Source organism: Cynocephalus volans, chromosome X, assembly GCF_027409185.1.
Source record: "Cynocephalus volans isolate mCynVol1 chromosome X, mCynVol1.pri, whole genome shotgun sequence".
Taxonomy (NCBI): Eukaryota; Metazoa; Chordata; class Mammalia; order Dermoptera; family Cynocephalidae; genus Cynocephalus; species Cynocephalus volans.
In genome coordinates this window covers 83,427,054-83,454,416 of record NC_084478.1, presented here as the reverse complement: position 1 = coordinate 83,454,416, position 27,363 = coordinate 83,427,054, and the positions used below count along the sequence as shown (strand labels likewise).

Here is a 27,363-nt window from a genome sequence, read left to right as displayed (position 1 = left end):
TAATGGCTGCCTGAGCAACGTCTCCAAGCAGGCGCTTGGTTAGAGGCGGGTCTCAACCAGCGACTCATCGGAGGCGGGCTTCAGAGCAGCGGTAGGGGAGGCGGGAGAAGCGGCGGCGGCCAAGCCGACCGAGGAGTATCCTGAGTCTAAAAGCAAGTAAGTGAAGACTTGGGAATCCTAAGAAATGGATGTAGAGCGAGAGGGAGACAGCAGAGCTGCTGGTGCCGTGAGAACTCAACACGGCCCGAGTGACGCGTCGTGGCCGAGACTCAGCGCCGCCCCCGGACCCCAGGCCCGTTGCTGCGGGGGGCTCTGTGGCGTAGTCGCCGCTGCCATTTTACTCGGGTGGTACAGTCGACAGGTCTTTGAAGAAGGGGAAGGACGTGGGTAGTACTTCCTCTCCGTGGCCGCGCGAGCCTCAGTCAGGGCCCTGCAGAGCCTTAGGTATTCGGGGTAGGCGGTTTTCGAGTTTTGGCCTCAGGCGTGAGAATCTTAGAGCGTCTCAGGTTTTTCTCTCCTCTGTTCTCAGGAGGCTTCCCTCGCCTCCCTGCGTTTTACGTGGCGGGCTTAGGTTTGGGAAAAGGGAGAAAAATCAGGGTGCTCTAAGTCAGATGCTGGGAACTCTTAGGCCTTTAGATTTCCCAGGATTTGCAAACGCCCATTTAGAGACCCTTCTGCAGGGCATTACCAATTAGGCGCCCCCTGGGGCCGCGATGACATCTTTCCTGAGGATCTGAGGCGAATGTGGTTTACTGCCTTGCTTGAATAACCCTGGCATATCCTTTGCCAGATAACACTGGAAGGATTCCCACAAAAGGGAGGGAAAAGCCGTTGCGTGTTTGTTGTTTTTCCTTGGGTAAGGGTGGGTATTGGGCCAAATTATTTTCAAGTTAATTTCCGTTCAATCCGCCAACAACCCAACCCCTGCCCCCTCACCCCCAAAAGCCTAAGGGTCTCGGCTTCTGCGGGCGGTACCTGCCACGTAAACGTCACAGTTTAGTAACTAGTATTAACCGGTTGGGCTTCTGTTTCCTGAATACTCGGCCCCTTTTTCGCTTATGCTGATTAATTTCAAGATGGAGGAGACATCCACGTTCCTTCCTTAAACAGTTTCACCATACTTATTCCACAGGTTAGTCCGGGGATCAGAGGCCTAGCAGACTTGTTATTTAGGTCATTTATTCATTTTGGGACAAGAGGAAACATTTATATCAGATTGTCATCCTCCATTTGGAAGGCCCCAATAGTTTTTTTGCTGAAAACAAGGAACCTGCATTTCTTGAATTAACTGCAGTTCTTTGGGCTGATTGAAGGGAGAAGAAAATAATAAATGTACTAATACTAATCGTTTCTTTAGCTGTTCTGGATTATATACAAAATAACTAACCATATCACCACATCAGATACATTATGTGCGTCCTGGAGGACTTGAGAGCAGGCAGGCACAATTATAGCCTCCTCTCATCAGTTTTCCAGACTGTAAAAATATACGTTAAGTACCCAGAAAAAACAATCCAACCACTTTTTAAAATATGATTTTAGGACACGTTCCTCTTACTGAAAAATGTTACGAAAGTTCTTTAGCTTAAGATGTTCTGATGATTTTTAATATTTGAGTTTCCTTAGGCTTGTTAATGTGCCAAATAAGTCCTTGAAAGTGCCTATCAGAATCCGAAAATAATTACTGGTCTGATAAGGAAAGGCCTATTTTAAGCAAGCTTATATTAAAGAGTAGATTGGTTGTCAGCCTTTAAAGGAAATCCCTCTGACCTTCTTGGTCTACCCAAATATCTTTACAACTAATACCGAATTTGGGTGGTGGGTTATGGTGTGTGTGTGTAACTGAAATACCAGAGTGTGTATTTTTTTTTTAGATGTGTCTGTTTCAAAGAAAATGCGTATCTTATAAAAGAGGAAGAATAATGGATTCTTTTTTTTTCTAGAGCAGAGAGTGAAGAAAACTAAAATCCAGTTTAATGTATTTCAATACTATGTCATAACTGTCAGGTAATTTATTTTTTGTTGCGTCTCCTGATGATTGATATGTAGAATGCATGTTTGCAAATATTTATTGTTCTATTTTGCAGGCTCTGTAATTGGATGGGCTCATTAACAGATGTTAGTTGGTGTTAGGCATTCTTCATGATGAGAATGGGTACTTTTTACTGGGAGTTCAAAGGGTGATATTTCTGAGTACTTGGAACTCACCAGTGCTTTATCTGTAAATTTTACTCTTCTAAAATAATGTCTGAAGTTTACCAATACCTGTGTAGAATAGAAAGGAAAAAAAATTGCTATCTTAAATCATTGTTAGAGTGACATGGATATAAATAAATAAAATAGCATTTAAATATTCATTGAATAAATGAAATATCAGTAGAATATCTTACAAGAATATAATCTTATATTATTTTGTGTGGTGTTTGATTTTTTTCCCCTTCAGGATTCAAAAAGTCATAATTGATATATAATACTCTAATTGATATTAACTCCTCTCATTATCATCATCATCATCATCATCATTATTTATTGCCCTAACCAGGACACTTTCAAGAGCAAAAGGGACATTATTAATAATTATTCCTGGGCAACAGGTACAAACCTGGATTGTCCCAGGCAAAGTGGGATGGATAGTTAGTCTAGATTCATAACTAACTTCTGTTGAAGGCTTATGTGCTGGGTCCTGTACTTTACATGCATTATTTTATCATCTTTGCAGCACAGCCTCATGAGAATGTTAACTGTTTTACAGAGGAAACTGAGACTCAGAGATGAGGTTAAGTAATTTGTCCCCAGTTGAATAGCTAGTAAGTGGTGGGGAGTCCTCATTTTATCCTAGGTCTGTCTGACATTGAAGTCACTAAACTTTAATCCCTCTAGACTTGATTGCTGTCTAATTAGATAGGAAATGCAATGAAAATGAAATGTTGTAATTAAAAACCCATAGGTCATGTTTCATCAAAAAATTTTGTTAGCACTTAGTGGTAGTCTGCTTTATAAAGCAAGTGAGGCTTATCTAGCAATCCTCCCCCCGCCTTTTTTGTTACAGTTGCTGTTTCAGCTATTAGTGCTGTTGGTATGATTTGATAAACTTAATTTAAAATCAGAAATGGTTTTTAAGAAATAGCTTAATCATGAAGTAATATCTAGGAATGTTGGACTGGTTGGCTGTCTTTCAGGTTAGTGAACATGTAGTGAGGCCTTAAATAATACAGTAGGTCAAATGGGGCATCTGCATTTATGGAATTATATTATGTGTATGTTACTTTTTCCATAGCCCTTGTGGATTGCGAAATAGAGCAAATCACTGACCTGCCTCCTGTTCCCTTGATTTACCATAGAGTGGATAACAAATTAGAAAGTAAAAAGTCTTCTGTCAAACCCAGACCAATCAAGTGCTAGAATTTTGGGCCACTGCCCAGGATGGGGACAAGTTTTTCTTTTGTAACATTTTTGTGTAACACAAAGATTTCCAAAACCTTATTGCCCATTGATTTCAAAAAGTGTCTAGTTTATATAATACTTTGAAGTTTTGGTAACCAGTGTAAGAAAGCAATAATACTTCTGTGTCCATTTTTTTCTTCATAATTTTCTTCTCAACCCTGAATATGGAAGTTTACAAGATAATCAAGCAGTTCATTTTTCCTTTCATCAATTGAGGTATTTTTAAATATACCTCAGTTTTTGGAACATATTTATAAACCTGTGGTTTTCCTCCTGAAATATATAGTTGGTATTTTTGCTCTAGATTTTCTCATATTTTAATGTTACAACCCAAGATTTTAATTTCATTAGTCGTAATAGCACCTACATATGTGTGATAGAAATATCTGAAGACACTGCTTGGCGTGTATGTAGGTTTGTGGACCTCTTGCATTAGTTTTACAACTACAGGTTGGGCTGCTGTTATAATGGTTGACAGTCTAATGGTGTTTGCATGGTGATGAACATGATACTTTTTGGGGAGAAGGGAGCTATTTGTTTAATGTTTTACATTTTTTTCTAGCATGAGAAAAGGTTCCTTCTGATCTCCGCTTGACTGTAGGAAGAAAGGAGTTAACTGCCGTTTTCATTTATTGACCATAGTTCCCTTTAATGTCAATTATAACTAAGGTGACAGTATACATTATCCAAACTGGGACACTTTTGAGAATGAAAGGGGGCCATATTAATAATTAACTCCACAACAAGTTTAAACCATCACTCTTATGGATCAACCAGGGATATATGGTGACCCAGTGATATTTCTGTGTAGGAACACTAGTTCAAGAAGGACAGTTGTTAGCTTATCTGGTCTTAAATAGAAAATTGTTTTCCTCAAATAATTTATAATAGTGATTGGTGTAGATAATATTTTCTTTTTTGGTCAGGTGATTTTAATTTAAAAAATTGGCTTCACTCTTTTTATTTATTTATTATTTTTTTTTTTTTAAAGATGACCGGTAAGGGGATCTTAACCCTTGATTTGGTGTTGTCAGCACCACGCTCAGCCAGTGAGCGAACCGGCCATCCGTATATGGGATCCGAACCCGTGGCCTTGGTGTTATCAGCACCGCACTCTCCCGAGTGAGCCACGGGCCGGCCCGACTTCACTCTTTTTATAAAGTTGATTTTTTTAATGGAAAAATCTCATGTCCTTAAAATAGTACTTTAGTTACTGATGAACACCAGCATTGCCAGTAATCGGTTATTTTGCAATAATAACTATTTTTTAAATAAACACTTTTTAAAGGTTTTTAAACAAAAACCTTTTGGGGTTTTGAGTCTTTTTGTTTTGTTTTTTAACTTCTTGTGCATAATGAGAGAAGTAAGTCAAAATTGAGTTTATGGATAAGACCAAATTCTAATTTTGTGACATAGCTCGATAATAAAAGAATGTGAAATGGGTAATTGAAGATTAAATTCACTGTCTAAATTAAAGTACTTGAGTGAGATGAAATGTCATCATAATGGTTTCCTTTCTAAACTAACTTGATCCTATAAATTGGCAGCATTTGGCATGGTCTTCTGTCTGATTTACTGAAGCTCTTAGAACTCTTTGGATTTAACTGTTTTAGAAGGTTGTAGTCAAAATTGTGAGCTGCAAGTCAGTAGGCACATGAGAGATACTTCTGAGTCCTTTTGTTTTTTTTTCTGCTGTCCTTTTCAAGTGGTAAAGATAGAAGAATATACGCAAGGCTAAGTTAACACTGCCATTTGGATAGTATTTTATAATCTGTTATTGCTATAGTTGTTACGAGCAGTGCTGAATACCTTGATTGTGTCTGTCCTCCATCAGCCTGCTATTGGAAGTTATCTACAAGTTGTGTGGTTGGTGAGAGGTATCATGCAATAAGTAAAGGCAGTGAAACATCAGCCCTGCTCTGTTTTTTCTTAATGGTTTATGTTTCTTTTCAAAATAAGATAGTCACGTAAAGAGAGATTGAAGTGCATAATGGGCAAAATGGCAGTGAGAAAACCACAGCTTCTAAGCCTACATCTTAGTTATTCATGTTGTTTCTTAAGCTTTATTTTTCTGACTTAATACTGTCATGTGACCTAGATTATATCTTATTCACAATGACAGATTCATAGAACTGGAAGATGTAGACTATCTGCAAGGTACTCTTAATACAGTACTTTTTTAGTACTCTTATACTGGATTGATTAATATAAGATTGGGTAGACATAAGATTAGTATCTTAATCTAAGGGACTGTCCATTTGGCTCAGTTGGTTAGAGCCTGGTGCTGATAATACCAAGGTCTAGGGTTTGATCCCTGTACCGGCCAGCCCCCCCCCCCCAAAAAATCTTAATCTAGTACTTTAATATTGATGGAGATTCTGAGATAAGACATTAAATGAATTGGCTAAATTCACATAGCCAAGTTATAGCCAAGATGAGAATTAAGTATCTTTTTTCCTTTCACAGAGCTAAATTCCACCTTGCTACCCATGTATAGAGTAAAAAAGCTATCTGGTTTTTATCAACCATTTATTTGTCTGTTACAAATGTCATAAAATTTTAATTAAACATTCTATATATGAAGAATTTCCAACACTTGGTGTCTACATATATGATGGTACTTTATATCCTGACCTCAAATCCAACAGTTCTTCGTGATTTAACTTTTTTATAATAGAATAAAGTATTTTTATTTTGGTGATGGTATTATTGAGCTAACATTTTCTTTATCGACAAGGATCACATGACATTAATTTTCATATCTTTTATGAGCGTTTTTGTTTTGTTTTTTAAGTTACAGTGGCTAGGCATCTTTTATGAAGTTCTTTATGAAGCTCCGTTGCAAACAAAATGATGCTGTCCCTTCTCTTTTCAGTGTGACACTTCTTTGTTTTGGGGGTTTTTTTGATGGCTGGCTGGTATGGGGATCCAACCCGTGACCTTGGTGTTAAAAGCTTGCACTGTAATCATCTGAGCTGACTGGCCAGCCCATTGTGACACATTTTTGTGTTGATACCCATGATTTTTTTAAAAATTGGCATGTCCTGCTTTAGAACTTGATTGAGTTCTATGGAGCTTAAATGAACATGTATGCAAAAGGTGAAAATGCTCAACATACGTTAGTTGTTGCTTGATATTAGATTACACTACTTCCTCCCACCCATTCCCCTTTGTTTTTAAAAAGGTAATTTCTTCCAGACAATAGATATGGCTTTTTAAAAAAAATTTGATATGGCTTTTTTTTAATTGATATTTACACAAGGATTTGACTTGATGTTTCAGAATTTAGTTTTGAAAGTCTGTTTTGTTAACAGTGTTTTTTGATGCCTTATCTCCTTTACTAGGTACTATGTATGATGTAGTGTGTCCATCAAATATAATAGCTGTGTATTTATACTTAGCACTAGGTCTCTTGATCCATTAGTACTAAACAATATCTTTTAAGTGACTTTTTGCCCTAATGTCATAACAAAATTAATTTTTTTTTCCTTCAAATTATTTTTATTGAAGCATATTGATTATACATATTTGTGGGGTACAGAGTTGAATATCAATACATGTATACAATGAGTGATGATGAGATCAGGGTAATTAGCATATTCATCATTACAGTAATCACTTGTGATGAGGACATTTGATCATGTGCAGTAAATTATTGGTACTGTGATGTAATGTGTCCATCGAATATAACAGGTGTGTGTTTAAACTTAGCATTAGGTCTCCTGAGCCATTAGTACTAAACAATATGTTTTAAGTGACTTTGCCCTAATATCATAACAAAATTAAATTTTTAGAAGATTGGTATGCATGAATTAGGAGAATTAAATGAGATGCTACTTTTAGCAGTGGCCAGAAATATAGTAATTTGCATAATTTATATTATTGTGATAATGACTATAGGAGAAGTTGAGATTATTAACAATGCTTTTAAATTCTCAAGGTGAATAAAATCTGTTTTAAATTAGCTAATTACTTTATAAGTCTCGGGTTTGGTTTTCTGGCTAGCTTTTCCTCCCCAGAATTAGATTTATCTGATACAGTCATATATATTCAGTGACCAAACAAGTAGTTTTTTGAAACAACAGGGCAAAATTTCTAATTTGACTGCCTGTTTCCAGGAATGGAATTGGATATGTTGGCACATAATGCTCTGGAAGAAATAGTTAATAAAGTGTTATTTATCTAAGGGGCAACTGCATTTAGAACAAAAACACTAAAAGTTGACTTATTTAACAATAAGTCCTGCTGGGTTCATGCTGCTTATAAAAGGTGTTTTGTCATTTTGGAAGTTTTCATACAAAGAGTGAATGTGGTATAAGAAGCTCATAATGAGATTGACATTGTCGTTTAGTGAAAAGTTGACTGGATTTGGATTCCAGAGACCTGAATTTAATTTACTGGCTCTTTCCACTTAAAAGTCATGTGGTGTTTGGTAAAACACTTCCTCTCTGGGCTTGCGTTTCTCACCTGTGAAGTAGAAGCGGTGATTCCTACTTCATGGGATTGTGCTGAGGATTAAATGAAATATAGGTGAAAAGGCTGTATAAATATGGAGTGATGAGTATTGCTTATAACCAGGGAGAGACCCAAGAGATTTAAAAACAATTATATTTTGTTCTCTAAATTACTGTTTTATTGATAGTTTCTTTTTTTTTTTTTAAAAAAAAGATGACCGGTAAGGGGATCTCAACCCTTGGCTTGGTGTTGTCAGCACCACGCTCAGCCAGTGAGCAAACCGGCCATCCCTATGTAGGATCCGAACCCGTGGCCTTGGTGTTATCAGCACCGCACTCTACCGAGTGAGCCACGGGCCGGCCCATTTATTGATAGTTTCTTCATCGAAATATCTGAATTTAAAAATAGCTGATGATAATCATATGCTCAAGCCAGAATTTGACTTATGCTCATGAAGAGTGAGATAACTAAATAAATTGATTTAAGATCCTCTCTTTTATGAGATATTGAGGGAGCCCAGGGGTGTGTAGGGATTCTTGTTTTCTGTTACTAGTTAAACTGAAGATGTACCTCAGTGTTGTTCACCATAAAGTAGAATCTGAAGACCCATTTTGTTAACATAATTCTTCACTAATATTTTTATACCCAAATGGAGAAAGATCTGTATGTGATCATTTGAACTATGGTTCCCTGTCATCTTTGGCATGCTTTAACCTTTATTTTTTATTTATTTATTTATTTTTAAAAGATGACCGGTAAGGGGATCTTAACCCTTGACTTGGTGTTATCAGCACCATACTCTCCCGAGTGAGCCACAGGCCGGCCCCATGCTTTAACCTTTAAAATGTTCTTTTTCATTTACCAAACAATAGTGACATTACATCTACCAGGGGCAGACCTTGTGGTTTAGATTTATTATACTTCTTCATTTTATGCCACCTAAATAGTGAAGGACTAGGGCTGACCAGTTAACTCAGTTGGTTAGAGCGTGGTGCTGATAACACCAAGGTCCAGGGTTCGATTCCTGTACTGGCCAGCCGCAAAAAAAAAAAAAAAAAAGGACCGATAAAAATGAGACCAGGCTCATTGGGTGTGTGAGAGTAAGATTAATTTACAAGGCACTTCTTTTTTTTTTTTTTTTTTTTTGTCTTTTTCGTGACTGGCACTCAGCCAGTGAGTGCACCAGCCATTCCCATATAGGATCCGAGCCTGCGGTGGGAGTGTCGCCGTGCTCCCAGCGCCGCACTCTCCCGAGTGCACCACGGGCTCGGCCCTACAAGGCACTTCTGAGAGCATTGCTTGCATTCAGGATTTCCTTTTCTTTAAAAATATAATTCCCTCTATTGCGGGGGACCTCTGCGGGTGTTGCAGCCATAACTTACCACTTAACTGTCTGTAGGGTGGAGGTACCTTGCCAGTACTGAAATCTCTTGACCCCCACTCCCACCCAGCCCAGGGGAAATGCAGAATTAAGGCAGAAAGGATAGAGGCTCTAGGCAAAAGTAAGGAAGCAAATCAGATTTTTCTGTGTTGCAGGAATATGTGGGGAAAATATTTTCCCTGATTTTTTCTGGCGTATATATGGGAGGTTAGGAGGAAAGGAGAGCAGCATGTTATTATGGAATTAATAGTAATTTGGATTTGTTCGTATGTTGTTTTGTGAGTGTGTCTCGTTAAACTTTTGAATTAAAATGAAGCCAAAATAAAAATTCCTCTTGCATGGAAATAGAATCTAAGCTCATCAGGCAGGAGCTGTTTAGGATTCAACAATCTCTAAAATCAGTGTCAGGAGAATTTTGAATAGATGTATATTGTTTTGTCTCTAGTTTCCCTGTAGGAAATTGTAGAAATTCTGAAAGGTCAAGAGTGAATCTTGAAACTGATAAACATAGGAAAGAATTATCTATGCCATGTGTATTTGTAGAGTATTCAGTATTACTTTATTTTTGAAAAACATAAAGGGGATATATAAATAGTGGGTTTATAGAGCATGAACAATATATTGGGGACATTTGAAACTCTTTCCATATGGGATTTCTCTACCTTACAAAGAAATGTATCAAAGCTGTGCTGTCCAGTATGGTAACAATTTAACCACATGTGGCTGTTGGACGCTTGAAATGTGGCTAGTGTAACTATGGAACTGAAGTTTTGATTTTCTTTCATTTTAATTTAAGTTAAAAAAAGTTGTAAAATATTTTTTCACTAAATACAACTTTGTTTGGGTAAGACTACATTCTACTTTAACCCTTGAAAATTTAACATCCAACTTGATATGTGCTGTTAAGTGTAAAATCCACACCAGATTTCAAATAGTTAATATTTTTTTTAAAAAAAGAATATAAAACATTTCTATGCTTTTTTTATATTGATGACATGTTGAAATGGTGATATTTTGGTTATGTTGGGTAAATAAGGTATTTATTTCACCTGTTACTTTTTTCATTCAGCTACTTGAAATTTAAAAATTACGTGTGTGGTTTGCATTGTGTTTCTTTTGGACAGTGCTGCTTCGGACAGATTATTAAGGGAAGTGAACTCAATATTCACATTGGATTTTGTTCAGTCATTTAAATATCTACACTGTGCAAGGCATTGTGCTAGTGTCGTTTGGGGGAGTTTTTTTGTTTGTTTGGTGGCTGGTCAGTATGGGGGAGGGGTTAAAGGGACAATAATTCTGTTTTTTTCCCTAAAGAAAAACTACTTGGAAAGAGAAGACACATGCACTTCAAAAATATAAAACATCGTGGAAGGCAGGTAGTGCCACTCTAGTGGCACAGACAAGTGCCACTATATGGAGAGATGGATGGAAATGTTGCCAGCTGAGATAGTAATAGCTGGAGTTAGGTTTTCATTGAACCTTGAAGGGTGAGTGAAATAGGGAGAGACTAAGAAGGGGCTGAAGGAACAGCATTTAAAGTAAAGGTAGTAAAGCACAAGGTGTGTTGGAGAGTGGGGGTGAGGCAATGTGAGTGGATCGGTCTTGCCAAAGATGTGTTATCATTTTGTGTTACTGGAATATGTAGATTAATATGACCATAGGCCCAGAATAGAAGACCAAGAGACTTAACTATCCTTAATGACATTTTAGTCCAAAGGGGCTTTTGAAATCAGTCTGTTCCAACTCCCCCTCTTTAATATTCAGCTTCTCTAATATTTGCTCGCTTCGAATGGTAGCTTGCATCTCCATTTTTGAACAATTTTGTTAGACTGTTGTCTTAAAAGGAAGAATTATGTGCTTCCATGTTTCTCTAACTGTTGGCTCTAATTTGACCGAATGGTTGTGCTCTCATTCATGTTATATCTAAATATTTGAAGGTGTCCACTTTCAGTCATTCTTCAGGCTAAATATCTGCAGGTAATTCAACCATTTCTTCTATGATGTTCCCAGGCTTCTCACTGTTTTGGTCATTCTAGATCCTTTCTCAGTATCCTTTTGGAGGTATTTAAAAATGTTTCAAATAATCTACATGTATTCTTAACAGCAGGCTTCAGTGGGGCTGTTACCTGCTTTTATTTGAACTCTGTTGTCTATGAAAGCAACATGTGATTTTGTTAGGTTTCTTAGCAGCCAAGTCAAACAGGCTTTTTAACTGAGCCGCGTTAGCTAAAAACTTGAAGTCTTTTTCATGTGAACTGCCAAGACAGGTTTTTCCCCTACCCTGTACTTTTACTATGGGTTATTTTACCTTGATAGCCCTTAATAAAGTGCAAGGTAGCACATTTGTCATTTTTATTTCAGCCTATCTTCACAGTCCACTGAGAATTCAGAATATTATTTATTATATACATTTTCTATACTAACTCCCAGCTTTGAGTTGTCTGTATTGAGATGTCTGAATAGCATGTCTTTGGCAAATTCATCCAAATAGCTCACTTTTTTTTTTAATGTTTTGTTTTGTTTTTGTTGGTTATGAATATTCATGGCGTACAAAGCAAATTGTCACCACTCGTGCCTAAGGTGTGGTGGCCAGATCCATACTGGCAGCATGTCCATTACCACAAATTGTTATTATACCCCGTGTCACCCACCCAATTATCCCTTCAATTATCCCCGACCTCCCTCTCCATCCCCCTTTCCCCACTCCCCTTTGTATCCCTAGATATGTTCTCTCCCTCTGCATGTTCACTTTTAAAATGCTTAAGTTTATAGGACTGTTAGCAGGTAAACATTGTTCCATAATCTTTGAGGGTGGTATTCAACAACTGAATCTATTAAACTGTGTTGTCATCAAGCTCCTTACTGCTCAAAGTGTGATACTGGGTTCATCAGTATCACCTGGAGGCTTATTAAAAGTGCAGAATCTCAGGCCCCACCTACAACCTACTGAATCAGTCTGCGTTTTAATAAGATTTCCAGATGGTTCGTGTGTTTGAGAAGCACTTATCTAGCCTACATGTCTCCAGGATAAGAAGAGAAACTTCAGATCCTGTGCAGGAACCAAGTAAGTCAGCAGTGTTTTTCTGATGTCCCTTTCAAAAAAGTTCTCAACACTGACTACACAGTAGAATTACCTGTGGAATTTTAAAAATATCCATGTCTGGTCAACCCCAGAGAAGGCTCCCCAGGCGATTCTAATGTGCAAGCCAAGGTTGAGAACCTCCCTATGTAAAGCAAATAAGATTACTTTGGCAGTGAGCCCTACTTCTGGCAATCTTATTTTCTTCTATATGTTTGCAGTATATCTGACAGTCTATTGTAGAATTTTCCCTTAGGTTTATTGTCAGATTTTACTGTTGTATAGTTTGTAGACCTCATTTTTTAAAAAGATCAGATCATTCTTTAAATCCAGTGTATTCGCATCTCTCCTGTTCTCTGTGATATCTCAAAGATTATCGTTAGAAGTTGTGCGGTCTTGGCTTTTGATTCTCTCTGCAAAGTTTGTTTTTTCCACTCTTGCCAGTTGGAAGGTGGTTCTCGTTGAATAATTAAGAAACAAAATAGACGTTGAGTGACTGACTACCTTCTGTCTTCTGTTAGTATACCAAACCCCACCCCCCCATATACTTGGTACAAGACCACTTTATTGTTTTAGATTCTGTTTTTTAAATCTTAAGCATATTTTTGCCAGTTTCTATTATTTTTGGTTCATGTCCTTCAAATCTCAGAACTTATCAGATATTTTTGTCTTCTTTGGAAGCTTTATATTTTTAAAGCTTTTTAACCCTACAGTTTTTTCAGAACTATTTACTGATCTTCCAGAAGTGGATTTTGTCCTAACATTCATGTTATTGTTCAAAGTACAGGTTGAGTATTCTTTCCTCGAAATGCTTGGGACCAGAAGTGTTTTGGATTTTCTCAGATTTTTGAATATTTTCAGAATACATACCTATTGAGCATCCCTAATCGGAAAATCTGAAATGCTCCAATGAGATTTCCTTTGAATATCATGTTGGTACTCGAAAAGTTTCAGATTTTGGAAGCATTTCAGATTTTCCGATTAGGGATGCTCAAGCTTTATTAACTACTTTAAAAACATAAGTCAGATGTTACTGGTGGTTTTCCTTGGTTTGAGAAATTATGGCTGAAGTTTCTTTTTCCTTTGTGCTTTTCTGTATTTTTTTAAATCAGCTGCTTTTACCATTTCTTTTTCTTTTTTTTTTTTTCCTTCCTCCCTAGAGAAGGAAAGCTTTTACAATTTCTAATACCAAATTATATTACTTGAGATGTGTGTGGAAAAATTTGGCTTCCTTTTGTTGTTGTTTTTAAGGGGCCTGGCTCATATAACTTTTATGGGTGTTTTATTTAAGCTGCTGATTTCTAGTCTTCTCATAGTTTCAAGTTATTATATATAAAAACAGCATTTGTCAGAAACTTCTATAGTCTTACCAAGATTAAGGAATCTTAATAATATGAGATTAGAAAACTCTTTCTGAAAATATTATCTTCCTCTCTCCCCTTCCTTAACATGCTCATCATATTTGTTTAAACAATGATAGGATAGTTCTAAGAACAATAATTTAAGGAAAACAGAATGGAGATCTAGATGTGCTCTTGTGTAGATTAAAATTTATTTAGGCTCAGCAAGCAGGCAGAGTTTGCAAGGTAGGCTTCTTTGTGTTTTTATATCTGGAATAGGGTTTGTTTTTATTTTTCTCTTTAGGATTGATTGTGAACATTCTGGTACTTCATATGTTGTGTGTGGGGTTAAATCTTAGTATCAATATAAACTACCTTTTTTCCACAAATCAAATTTTCATGTTGTCCTAGTCTGTTTGGGCAGCTATAATGGAATATCATAAACTGAGTGACTTATAAAATAAAATTTATTTTTCACAGTTCTGGAGATTGGGAAACTCAAGATCTAGGTGCCAGCAGTTATGGTGTCTTGTGAGGGTCTGATTCCTCATAAATAGCTGAGCTGTCTTCTCACTGCAACCTCACATGGCAGAAGGGGCAAATGAGCTCTCTGGAGACTGTTTTATAAGGGCACTAATCCCATTCATGAGAACTCCACTCTCATGACCTAATCGCTTTCCAAAGGCCCCAACTCCTAATACCATCATTTTAGGGGTTAGTATTTCAACATGTGACTTTTTGGGGGGATACAGACATAGTCATACGTTCATGGAATTAAATTTTGTTTTGTCAGTGTGAACTTAAAGTAAATCTGGGGTTGGAAGGAAAAGAATTAGAGAATAAAAATTTTTGTTTGGATATTTATTTATGTTTCTTTACTACCATTGTTCTTCATTAGTGTGGTTGAGAGTGTGTGGAAATCTGCCAATATTTTAATTCCTTAAGTTTATACAAATAATGGTAAATAAGAATTTTTGGCTAAGATTATGTATTACCTAGAACAGGGGTTGGTATACTTTTTCTGTAAAAGGCCAGATAGTAAATATTTTAGGCTTTGCAGATCAAAAAGCAAATCTGAGCATACTATGTAACTACTTATATAAAAAGAGAGAAGCTAAATTTCCACAAAGTTTTTTTTGATAAAACTCAAAATGTAATGATGATAATAATCGAGTACAATGTTTTGTAACATAGGTTTACTAATGAGAAGAATGACATTCTTTTGGGGGGGTGGGTAACATTTTGCTTAATTGGGTTTCAAAGTTAGTGTTCCTTACCAGTCATTTGCAAATTGTTCATCTATTGTTGCGGGTTTGTAGTGAAATTTTATATATTTCTACTTTGAAAATGTCTTTTCATGCATATCGATACTGCTGTCTTAAGCAATCCCCAAGCATATGATTTTAATGAAGCATGTTCATTCCTTAGAGGGTATTTATAGAATTTTGTTAGATTCTTCTCTTACTATTTACCTTTTAGCATATTATTATACTGTAGAGTTATCACTTCCATTTGAGCATTACATGGAAGCTCCTCAGTTGCACAGTTAAATGGATTTTGAAATTAGGAAATTTCCTTTGCCACTTACATTGGGGTCCAAAAAAATGCTTCTGGAATTATAGTTTGAGCTCAGAAAATATATCTGCTGCAAATTTGTGTGAATGGAGCTGCAAATTTGTGTGGGAATGGAGCTCTCATTCCTTTGATAGCACAAGAAGTGCATAAAGCAGCTTGACATTATTTGTAATACTAGTGTTATTGTTGAAATGACTTTACCACAGTTTAAGTTTTACATATAAGCATCATGTGCCTTATTTTAGGTTAGATTCATTAAGAGAAACTTTATCAAGTCTGCAGCAAAAGCTAATTTCCCAAGCCATTAATTGTTTGACAGTAGTGATTGAGGGTAGTTTTTCTCACTCAGAAAAAAACTTTCATCTTTGCCTTGAGTACAACAGATCATAATAAAACCGTACCAATGTTAAGCCATCAAAATGCTGTGTGGTAGAAATTCGGGATTTGTAACAAAAATTCATAGAACTAATGATGGTTAAAGTCCATGAGTGACATTTACCATTGACATACTGGTTCAATAATATGATAGATTCAAATATTTTCTGCAAAGTACTTGCTGATGAATAATATAATGAATAACCATAGACTTTAAATACCTCATTTTCATAAGCTTTATAAATTTGTCTAATTAGGACTTTTTCCACTCCACACATTTTTAACATTTCAGTTGTGACACATCTTAGCAGATTCTGCTTTGGGTTGTGCTGAATTAGTAATGTCTCAGATTCTTTGAAAATATTCTCATCTGTGGTTGTTTCATGCAGACTATCTGTAGAGGCTATGCCTGCAGTTAGTTCAAGCTCCTTGAATAATCAACACTTGGCTCTTTGAATAAACAACAACTGAATAGTGTCATTTACATTTGTGGACTCATCCAGCGCCAAGGGGAAAACCACTCCATCATTTGCCATGTTTTTCAATTGATTAGTGACATTGCTTCCAGTATCCTCAACTTTTTCTACAACTGTAGTCACCAAACGGCCAATGTTCTTAAACAAGTCTATTTTCTCTCTCTATATTTCTTCAGCTTCTGTACTCAAACACAATTTACTAACTCACAATTGAGAAATGGCTTTCCTTGCTTAGCCAACAAGTGAACCACTTGGAAACTTTAGTTGAAGCCTCATTTTCATTTTTTGTGTGTGAAGAAATATTTTGTGATGTATTTTATTTTAAATTTTCTAGTTTTTCAGACTAGCTTTCTTGTGAATTGGGAGTATTGTGACTAGTGTCTAGTCTAATAATGTCAGTGTATACACAGTTATAATGTCTTTGCATAATAAATGCAATCTTTGCCATCAAATCTGACTGATAACAAAAATCTATCCTCTGCTGTGCCTTTAAGTGTGACATTCAAAGTCTGCTTTTCTCTTTGTTTGACATGATGAGTGTCTACCGGTAATTTAAGAGAATGTCACAGTATGGTGATACACATGGCACTTGAAATATTGTTGAGTTATAACTGCATCACTGCAGTTTACAGTATGTAGAGGAGCAGTGCAAAGCAGTGAGAGTGCCACATACAGTCTATCACAACTGCTCAACTCTGCCATTATAGCATGAAAGCAGTCATAGATGATATGTAAATGAATGTGTATGGCTGTGTCTTAATAAAACTTTATCAGCACTGAAATGTGAATTTCATATGATTTCACACTTAACAAAATATTCTCTTTAACCTTTTAAAAGTATAAAAACCATTATTAAATTGCAAAAAGAATAAAAGCAGACAACAGGGCTGTAGTTTGTCAGCCCCTGAAATAGACTTTTCCTAATATAACAGTGCTTTTTAGGAGTTTTTCTGTTTCAAAATTTCATTCATTTGAGGTCTTAAAATCCACATCTTAACCTGCATTCTGGATTTTCACATAATTAAAACTTGTGTAGAACATGTAGTGAATTTCTTTTCAAGATTGGTCTCCTTTCTTCTTTTAGGTAACTTTCCACTTGTTCATCAAGATGGAAAACTCAGATTCTAATGATAAAGGAAGTGGTGATCAGTCTGCAGCACAGCGCAGAAGTCAGATGGACCGATTGGATCGGGAAGAAGCTTTCTATCAATTTGTAAATAACCTGAGTGAAGAAGATTATAGACTTATGAGAGATAACAATTTGTTAGGCACCCCAGGTATGCTACATGTAATTCAAGGATTTATATATGTAATTTGTTGGGCTTTAAAAACAAAACAAAACAAAAAAAAACTTTTAAAAATCGTGTTTCTTTAGCCATTATGTAATATGATTATTTAATACAGTGTATATAGAATGCCATTTGCTGCTGTACTTATTACCTGATTCTTTTCACTCATATTTGGAATTATCCTGTCTCAGAGATGATTGAGTTATGAAATTTTAGTAAACTGAATTGAAAAGAATGGAGCTGAACGATCTTTTTGTTCTTAGTTAACTTTACTTAATTTATGAGACATGGATCCAAGAGTGGAACAGCTAATGTGAACTTCAGTTCCTAAGGCATATTTATTCTATTTTGTCATCTCTGATTTTCTGAATTTATCCCCACTGTAATCCTCCAGAGCTAGCCTTGGGTAAAATGGCGATTAGAATTTTGTGCTTAGTTATTCTCTTTTACCCTACTAAGTTCTGTTTGATCCTAGTTAAAACTCAGTATTTGTCTTCCTCATTTATATTTAATTCACGAACCTTTGGGTGATTACCGAAATTTTAAAAGGTAAGGTTTTAGCATGACTTTTAAGAGAGGGGGAGCACATTTTGAGCCAATAGCACCAGACTTGAATCTTTAGTTCTGGCCCAGCTGTTATTCAGTGTAGCTTCTAACAAGTAAGTCTCTCACTCATTTCCTCATTTTAAAATGCATATAACAATAAGTACCTCCCAGAGTTGCAATTTTTAAATATTACATATTACAAAAGTACTTTCTAAATTAGAAGGATACTTTTATAAATATGTTGTAATGTTATGTTCCCGAAGAAGTGAATTTTACTCACTCCTTGGCTTTAATCTCAAAGGGTACTGGTTTTCTTTTTTTAAAATTTGTTTTTGCATTAGTCCATTTCTGTCGCTTACAACAAAATACCTGGAACTGGGTGATTTATAAGAAAATAAATTTATTGCTTACAGTTTCAGGGGCTAGAAAGTCCAAAGTCCAGGGAACACATCTGGTGAGGGAAGTGATTCTACAGCAGTGCAGGATGTCACATGGCAAGAATGGCAGACAAGAGAAAGACTAACCTGTCATGTGCTCTTCTTTTAAAACCCCCGGAACCACGCCCCTCACTGCCATTATTAATCCAATCACTACAGCATGGTCCTACAGTCTAATCATGTCTTCGAGGCTCAGCCTTTCAATTACCATAATAGGATTTCCCACCCTCTTTACCCTGTCACAGTGGTGACTAAGTTTTGGGGGGACGTTCAACCCAAGGCAGTTTTTAAAAAATTTTGTTCTTAACTATAAACTATTTTAAAAATATATTTTTTCCCTAATCATTACGTGTCAAGTCACTTTGGGTCATTGATAAAGTATTTGATTGTCATGCCCCTAACTTCATCTTTGCCCCATGGTGTGTGTGTGTGTTGTGTTACTGGTTATCATTTGTAATTTGGCAAACGTTTTTTAACTTTCAGGTGAAAGTACTGAGGAAGAGTTGCTGAGACGGCTACAACAAATTAAAGAGGGCCCACCACCACAAAACTCAGATGAAAATAGAGGTATATTTTGCTTTGGCAGCAGGGGAATGGTCTGAGGGAGTGGAGGATGGAATGATAGGAACTTTGTAATAGTAAATGTCAGTTAGTGATTATTCAGAAATGCCACAAAATAATCTGGTGCTAAGTAACTGCTCATAAAAAGAAAACTGACATTTTCTTGATAATTGGTGAGAATGTCAGCATGTTTTTTCTCTCACCTTTGGGTTGTTTATGTTAATTGGGACACAGTGAGAAATGGCCTATTTAAATGTGACTTTCTTCCCTTGGTTTTTCACCTCCATTGGAATTTCCTCCTACTTAATTCTTTCTTTATAAACATGTGACTTCTTCACCAGCAAAAAGAAATGCTGTATTCTCTAACCCAGTTGTTCCCAGTAGGGTATAGTTTTGCCCCCTAGGGGGCATTGGCAATGTCTGGAGACATTTTTGGTTGACATGACTGGGGGTTTGATACTGACATCTAGTAGATAGAGGGCAGGGATACTGCTAAACACCTCGACATGCTATAATGTTCAGCACAGCCCTCATGACAAAGAAGTAACTGGCTCAAAATGTCAGTAGTACAGCTGTTGAGAAATCCTATTCTAACTTCAGGTCTGGTGTTTCCCTCCCAATGTGAAGTAGGGGCCTTGTGTAACCTAAGAGACTATAATAATAGTTTGGTTGAACCTGCCATTATATGTACAATGCTAAATTCAGACTATTCATTTGATTTAATCTTCAATTTCATGCCATTTTAAAATCTTGGTAATGTTAAAAAATATTCAAATGCTTTTAAATTTATAGACCTTGTTTATATTTTTGCTATGGCTATAATAGTCTTGTATTTTATTTTAAAACAATCTCATGTGTTATCAGAGGCACGTAAGCCTAGAAGAAGTTATGATGTAGACTAACGAAAATTTGACAGAAATGCAATTTGAACTAGAGTACTAGCACTGTCCCTTAACTAGTGTTTGCCTAGTTTGATTATGTTAGTGTTTTGGCAGTGGATTGAAAAAATGTTGTATTTTGGGCCGAGCCCGTGGCGCACTTGGTAGAGTGCTGCGCTGGCAGCGCGGCGACGCTCCCGCCGCGGGTTCGGATCCTATATAGGACTGACCGGCGTACTCACCAGCTGAGTGCCGGTCACGAAAAAAAAAAAAAAAGAAAAAATGTTGTATTTTGACAGTCCCACATTGGTATGCTAGGTTCTGTATATGATGAGATACTGAAAATAGACCTTCTCCGGATTCCCTTTAAAAATAAAATAATTCTCTAGGATTAATTTCCTCTTTTCAAATGGAATTAAAATTTTCCTGCTTTTACAAATGTCTGTAGTGTAGTTTGCAAGAATCTGTAAATATGAAATCTGCTCAGAATTTTTAAGTTCTTACGTTTAATACAAAGTTTCAGAGCACTATTTTATGATTGTTCTAATTTTAGTAGTTCCTTTTTGTCTCTCCCCTCCCCCCCTCTGTTTTAAATAGGTGGAGACTCTTCAGATGATGTGTCTAATGGTGACTCTATAATAGACTGGCTTAACTCTGTCAGACAAACTGGAAATACGACAAGAAGTGGGCAAAGAGGTAATCAGTCTTGGAGAGCAGTGAGCCGGACTAATCCAAACAGTGGTGATTTCAGATTCAGTTTAGAGATAAATGTTAACCGCAATAATGGAAGCCAAAATCCAGAGAATGAGAATGAGCCATCTGTAAGACGTCCTAGTGGAGAGAATATGGAAAACAATAGCCAAAGGCAAGTGGAAAATCCACGTTCTGAATCGACATCTGCAAGGCCATCTAGATCAGAACGAAATTCAACTGAAGCACTTACAGGAGAAGTACCACCTACCAGAGGTCAGAGGAGGGCAAGAAGCAGGAGCCCAGATCACCGGAGAACCAGAGCAAGAGCTGAAAGAAGTAGGTCACCTCTGCATCCAATGAGCGAAATTCCACGAAGATCTCATCATAGTATCTCATCTCAGACTTTTGAGCATCCTTTGGTAAGTGAGACTGAGGGAAGTTCTAGAACCCGGCACCATGTGACATTGAGACAGCAAATATCTGGACCTGAGTTACTAAGTAGAGGTCTTTTTGCAGCTTCTGGAACAAGAAATGTCTCTCAAGGAGCAGGTTCTTCAGACACAACTGGCAGTGGTGAATCTACAGGATCAGGACAGAGACCTCCAACCATAGTCCTTGATCTTCAAGTGAGAAGAGTTCGTCCTGGAGAATATCGGCAGAGAGATAGCATAGCTAGCAGAACTCGGTCAAGGTCTCAGACGCCAAACAACACTGTCACTTATGAAAGTGAACGAGGAGGTTTTAGGCGTACATTTTCACGTTCTGAGCGGGCAGGTGTGAGAACCTATGTCAGTACCATCAGAATTCCTATTCGTAGAATCTTAAATACTGGTTTAAGTGAGACTACATCTGTTGCAATTCAGACCATGTTAAGGCAGATAATGACAGGTTTTGGTGAGTTAAGCTACTTTATGTACAGTGATAGCGATTCAGAGCCTAGTGGCTCAGTTCCTAGTCGAAATATGGAAAGGGCAGAGTCACGAAATGGAAGAGGGGGTTCTAGTGGTAGTAGCAGTTCTGGTTCCAGTTCGAGTCCTAGTTCCAGTTCGAGTCCTAGTTCCAGTTCCAGTGGTGAAAGTTCAGAAACTAGCTCAGAGGTGTTTGAAGGCAGTAATGAAGGAAGCTCATCATCAGGCTCATCAGGTGCCAGGCGAGAGGGTCGACACAGGGCCCCAGTCACATTTGATGAAAGTGGCTCTTTGCCCTTCCTTAGTCTGGCTCAGTTTTTCCTCTTAAATGAGGATGATGATGACCAACCTAGAGGACTCACCAAAGAACAGATTGACAACTTGGCAATGAGAAGTTTTGGTGAAAATGATGCATTAAAAACCTGTAGTGTTTGCATTACAGAATATACAGAAGGCAACAAACTTCGTAAATTACCTTGTTCCCATGAGTACCATGTCCACTGCATCGATCGCTGGTTATCTGAGAATTCTACCTGTCCTATTTGTCGCAGAGCAGTCTTAGCTTCTGGTAACAGAGAAAGTGTTGTGTAATTGAGATCTGAACTCTCAGCTATGTAGCTGGTATAGTGATGGGCAAACAGGAATCACTTGCTTTATGTCCACTTTTTGAGTGGTGCTTAAATGTAAAGTAAAAACTGAACTGAGTCATTGCTTTCTGAGGGAATCATTGTCCTTTCTGCAGTATCTGTCCCAGAATAAAAGGAAATATTTTAAAAGCAACATTTTAGGACCTAAAAATCTGATTTCAGTACCAGTTGGATTGATAGCATCTCTGTTACTGAAATCATGTACACTTGTCAGTTTCTCATTTGTTATCTTAAAAGATCTGCCTTAGCAATGGCTCCTATCTGTTCCATGTTGATCTTTAAAATTTTCCACTCCATAGGAGAGGGGCGAAGGAAATTCCCAGTTTAGACTAAGTTATAGTATGTGTTTCATAAGTGATTACTTAAAGCTATACTGTTCCAGTTATTAGTTGACACAAATTCAGTCACATTCTGAATATTGTTTGTTCACCTTTCAGACTAGGTGATACTGGACATGTCAGTGTAAATAACACTAAGGTTAGGATCTTATAAGTGTGTAACTGTCTCCTAAGCCCATCACTGTGGCACACTATAGAGTGAGCTCATAGTTTAATTGAGATATTTATCTTGTGGAAATAATAAAAAGCCTATGCTTGTGTAAGTGAAAAAATCACATTCATTTGTTTAAAAATGTAAAGCTATTTTATAGAGGCTCAGTACTTTTCAAATGCACTGTTATATTAATGCATTAAAAATTGTAAAGTACCATGCTTAGAAATGAGCAAACTGCTTTTTGTGAGCCAGCATAGTAAAAAACACACCAAACAAAGTACAAAGCTGCTTTTGTAAGTGTGTAGATGTCAAGAGCAGAACATATCTATAATATTTAATGTATGTGAACAGCTACTGTGACATACAAAGAAAAGGACAGTGCAGTGTCAAACTGCATTAAAGACCAATGGAAATTGTGTATTTTAACTTGGATTTAGGCAGGAAGTGAAAGATGGAAGGAATAAAGAAAAGTGCTCTGAAGAGTTCAGTTTTCATGAAGACAGTAATAATGCAGACATGAACTGGTTTCATAGTGAGAGCAGCAGCAGTGTGACCCGGTATTCTACTTGAGTAGATGAAGCAGAAGGTCAGCAAATTTGGCAGAGCTTTGTTTTAAGAAAAACAAACCACTACCACCTAGCACAAGTTAAATTGATGTTTTTACAACTCTGTTCCTCAAAAAAAAAAAAAAAAAAAAAAAAAGGTGGAGTAAAGAGACTGTAAATCACTTTTAGTATAAGAATTGCAGTTGGTACAGATATGTGTGCTACTAGGACAGTCTCGAATTCGTGTTGTTTTCGAGATTTGACATTTGAGGTACCAGTGCACACTTGTTAATATTTTATTACTGTCTCTCTAACAGACCTAACATCTCACATTTAAAGACCAGTTGAAGAATTAAGGGATTTTTATCCTTTGTTGAAAGTGAGCCATGTTGGGTTATTTGAAATTCAAATTTTAATTGTGCTGCCCATATTTGAAGATAAGACTGCTGATTCATTTCTGTGGACATGCACTTTATGTTGTTTTCTTAGTAGTAAGAATAGATTCATGATAACCCCAGTATTCTTATGAGGCCAGTTGGGGTTAGGGTTAGTCTGACTGTGGAGCAGGTATTTGTTTTTCTGGGAAAAGCTGACAGGCCAAAAGAGTGATAGAACACATCCTTGGCCTTTAACGTAGTGAGCTAACTACCCTGACATAGTCAAATACTCTACAAAATAAGGAAGTCTGCATTAGGAATTATCTGGCTACCTTCACTGTTATCAACTTAGCTGTAAAGATTATTTCAAAGCTCATTCTGTCATGTTTTCTTCTGGCTTTCAGTCCTACCTAAATATCAAGGAAGTTAACTTGTAAATATGGTAGTTGTTTACTAAGGATATGTACTGCTCTTGCAAGGAAATAATGTCCAAACAAAGCTTCACTTATTTTTTTTAATATAAGCAGATTTCACTGTTTATGGCGCTTATGTAATACATTTTATCTTTTTAAAAAATTGTCCATGTAAAAGTCAGGATTCCTTTATATTTGTGAGCCTCCTTGTCTCCTTTCCTAAGAGTGTAATCTATGGTTTTCAGATTTGCAGGGTACTCCTGATTGGCTAAAAACAAATCCATTTTCCTCTTAGTATAGAGGTGTTCATTTTAAATACTTTAAAAACAACTGCAGCATATTCTAAGCATAAAAGAAAGCTATTGACAACAGGTACCTCCCTAATCTCCCAAGGTGTATTACTCATTTGTGAAGTATTAAAATGAGAGGTAACTCAAGCAGAATGCTGGTTATGAATGTAGATATTGAAGCTATTCATAAACACTGGAAATAGTATTTTAAGTTTTTAGCCTTCAGTAGCATGCACATATTGGATATGTGCATGTGGACACCTTCAGTAGCACTCATTAATTTCCATTGGTTTGTGTAGAATGAATACAAGAATTTGCTACTTAAGTTTTTATTTTGGGAAGTCCATGACTAATATATACTTACTAGTGTTGTGGACACTGAAGACAAGATCATTTGTAGGTGTCAGATGTACAATGGAGAACAAATATCTTTTTTTTCCCCACCAGCATCCATACACCTACTCTTAAGAGAGCATTCTCTTGCAAAAGACTTGACGTTTAATTTGTATCTTTGCACTTTTTCTTTATTACAGAAAAGTTCTGTCTTTAAGACCTGGTTTGAACTTCATGCGGTAATAGAAACAAGGAAAAAACAATGTTGGGAGATTACATTGTTCAAAACATAGGGAAAAGTACTAAGACCTGAACTTCCTTAAATATTTCAGATAGTTTTTAAAATTTGCTTACTAGATTGAAATGTTTTAAGTGTTTTGTTGTTCAACTCCAAGCAGCTGGCAAGGTTGAGCTTTATTAGTACTAGAAACAAAATTGAACAAGTTGGGTCAAAAGTTTGCAGGCTTTATTTGTAGCAACAGTAGAAGATGAACCATGTTAATTTGGAACGTTTGCTCTAAAAAGACCACATTAGTTATACTTCAGTGGTGTTAATGGAGATGGGGATTGAGAAAAGTGTTCACGTTAGTGTTGGAATGTAGATAATTATACAGTTTGTCAGAAAACCTTTAGCGCCAGGATAAATACAAAATCTTTAAGAACATGATTATTGGAGTTCATCCATACTTGAGGATTAGGAAACTGGTTAGCTATGTTTGTTACCTCAAGTAATGTCATATTTCCCCCCTCCTCCCCAACACGCCCTATCCGTGCCAACTATTTTCTCCTAGTGTCAGTGTCTCAAATTATATTTATGAAGAGTTATCACTTAATATGCTTTGTATTTAATCACCTGCTTCCCAAGTGTCCATGACATGAAATGGGTGAAGCATTAGCCTGTGACTTTCAGTCAGTTCCCAAAATACCCATGTGATAGGGAGGTAAATGTTGCAAAATGCCTCTTAAAAGGCCATTTTTACAGCTTGCTAGAATACAGTGGCACCTTGTGGTGGTTGTTATTTTTCTTTTAAAAATGGTGGATATTTTTATTATCCCCTCTTTTCTCCTTTGTTCTTTTGTGAACGAAAAAAATTGTAGTCTGCCTTATTTGATTTTTTTTTTTTTTTTTTTTTTTTTTATGTTTTACCTTACTGGCTTCCCTGTCAAATGTTTTACCAATGTTAAAGTACACAGAAGCCACGTTCGCAGGGCACTTTTATTCTTTTCTAGTCTTATAAGACTATGCTGACTCCCACTTTCTGAAGTATTCTGTATCTTAGTAATGCAAGAGATTGATAAGACACAAGTTTGTGTCAGTTGTCTTTTTTTTTAAGTATAGTATAATTCTTCAGTATGTTTAATATTCAGTAACAGTGTTGTAATTCATTGAGTTAACTAGTAAATTGTGTGCTTTTGAAAAAAACATTTGAAAATGTAAATTGACATAACATGCTTCATTTGGAAAGTTAAAGTGCAAGGTTCGAGGAACTAGTATTTCACTTATTTCTAAATCAGATTTTTAGTAAGCAATTAAAAACAGCTGTGAGTTCAGTATCCGCCCTTTAAAAATTTTAGCACTCTGAAATTAAGAATGCTTAACTGGAACAGTTATAAAATATTATCTAATACTCCAAGTGAGTGATCACATTTAGTTTGTATCTAAAAGTTTGAATCTAAAAGTCTGCAGCATAGAATAGAGCTGTTATTGGGGTGTTAGCACTCTCAAAGAGTAATAACAGAACAGGTTGTGTCAGTTTTATGATTCTTTTCATGTCTGTTTAGGTGTTTTGATTCAAAGCCGAAGGAAATAGGCACATTCTCCAGCACTCTTAAAATTATAGTGATATTTTCTTGATTAGGATTTGTTTACTGAGGTTCCACAAGCTGCTCTGTAGTCAGTTGGGTTGAGTGGTAGATATGTCAAAGACATGCAGTGAAAATGAACCCCATCATACCACTGTGCCTCGTTATTTCAAGGTTTTTATATCAGTTCCTCATATTGCAGATTTATTCTAATACCGAGGTGTGGTTGAACCAGCTGCCCAGCCTTAACTCTGTATCTAGTGCTCCACTACTAACATTCTTGTAACTGATTGATTTGTATGTGTATTAACTGTCCAATGTTTGGATTTTACCTCTTGATAGTTCCATTTGTCCCTGGTGCTGCTTTTAAAGATGTAGGGCCATGTGATCAGGTATCAAGTTGAATAGGTATGCAGTTGACCTGGTTATGTATCTGTGCCTGTTTTATCTTCTCCCAGGAAGAGCTGCTTTGGTATAGATGTTTACTTGGATTCATATAAAGAACTGGGCAGCAATCTTGGAAAGCTTCTGAAGCCTATAAGAACCTGAAGAGATTTGGAGGGGGAACAATAACAAAGGCTGCCTTTATATCTTTGAACATGAAGCACATAAAAGTATGTTCTGTAAAGACTTAAGTGATTGTTATACCAGGGCTTCCTGACCTCTGGGAGAGATGCAAAAAAGCAGAGAGGAGCACAAAGTGAAGTGAATTTGTTTGGCTTGCTTTATCTGGTTTCTCATTTTCTTTCAGTTTAAACTTGAATATAATATCCTTATCCAGTATCTATCCAGCAGACTCCTGGTTGGGAAGCCCTTTATTAAATTTTGAGAATGTACCCAGTTTTCTTTTTCTTTCTTTTTCTTTTTTTGTACAGTGCTTTACATCTGCTAAAAGTTGTTTAATGCAAAACAAGACCTTGAAAGGTCAGTCATATTAAAGCTGGTTTGGTTATTGTTATCTTTTAGGAAGAAGCTTTTTCCCTATGTAAGATGTCATAACTGCAGATTTAAAATATAGACTATCAA

The 27,363-nt window shown here is 36.5% G+C and overlaps 1 protein-coding gene across 1 annotated transcript; it reads left to right on the top strand.

The window, feature by feature from the left end:
* On the top strand, nt 1–27,363 carry RLIM (ring finger protein, LIM domain interacting). Its single transcript, XM_063083869.1, has 4 exons — nt 1–156; nt 17,210–17,402; nt 18,881–18,964; nt 20,434–27,363. Exons 2-4 carry the CDS (start codon nt 17,234–17,236, stop codon nt 22,026–22,028), a joined length of 1,848 nt encoding a protein of 615 aa, XP_062939939.1. The 5' UTR covers nt 1–156; nt 17,210–17,233; the 3' UTR covers nt 22,029–27,363.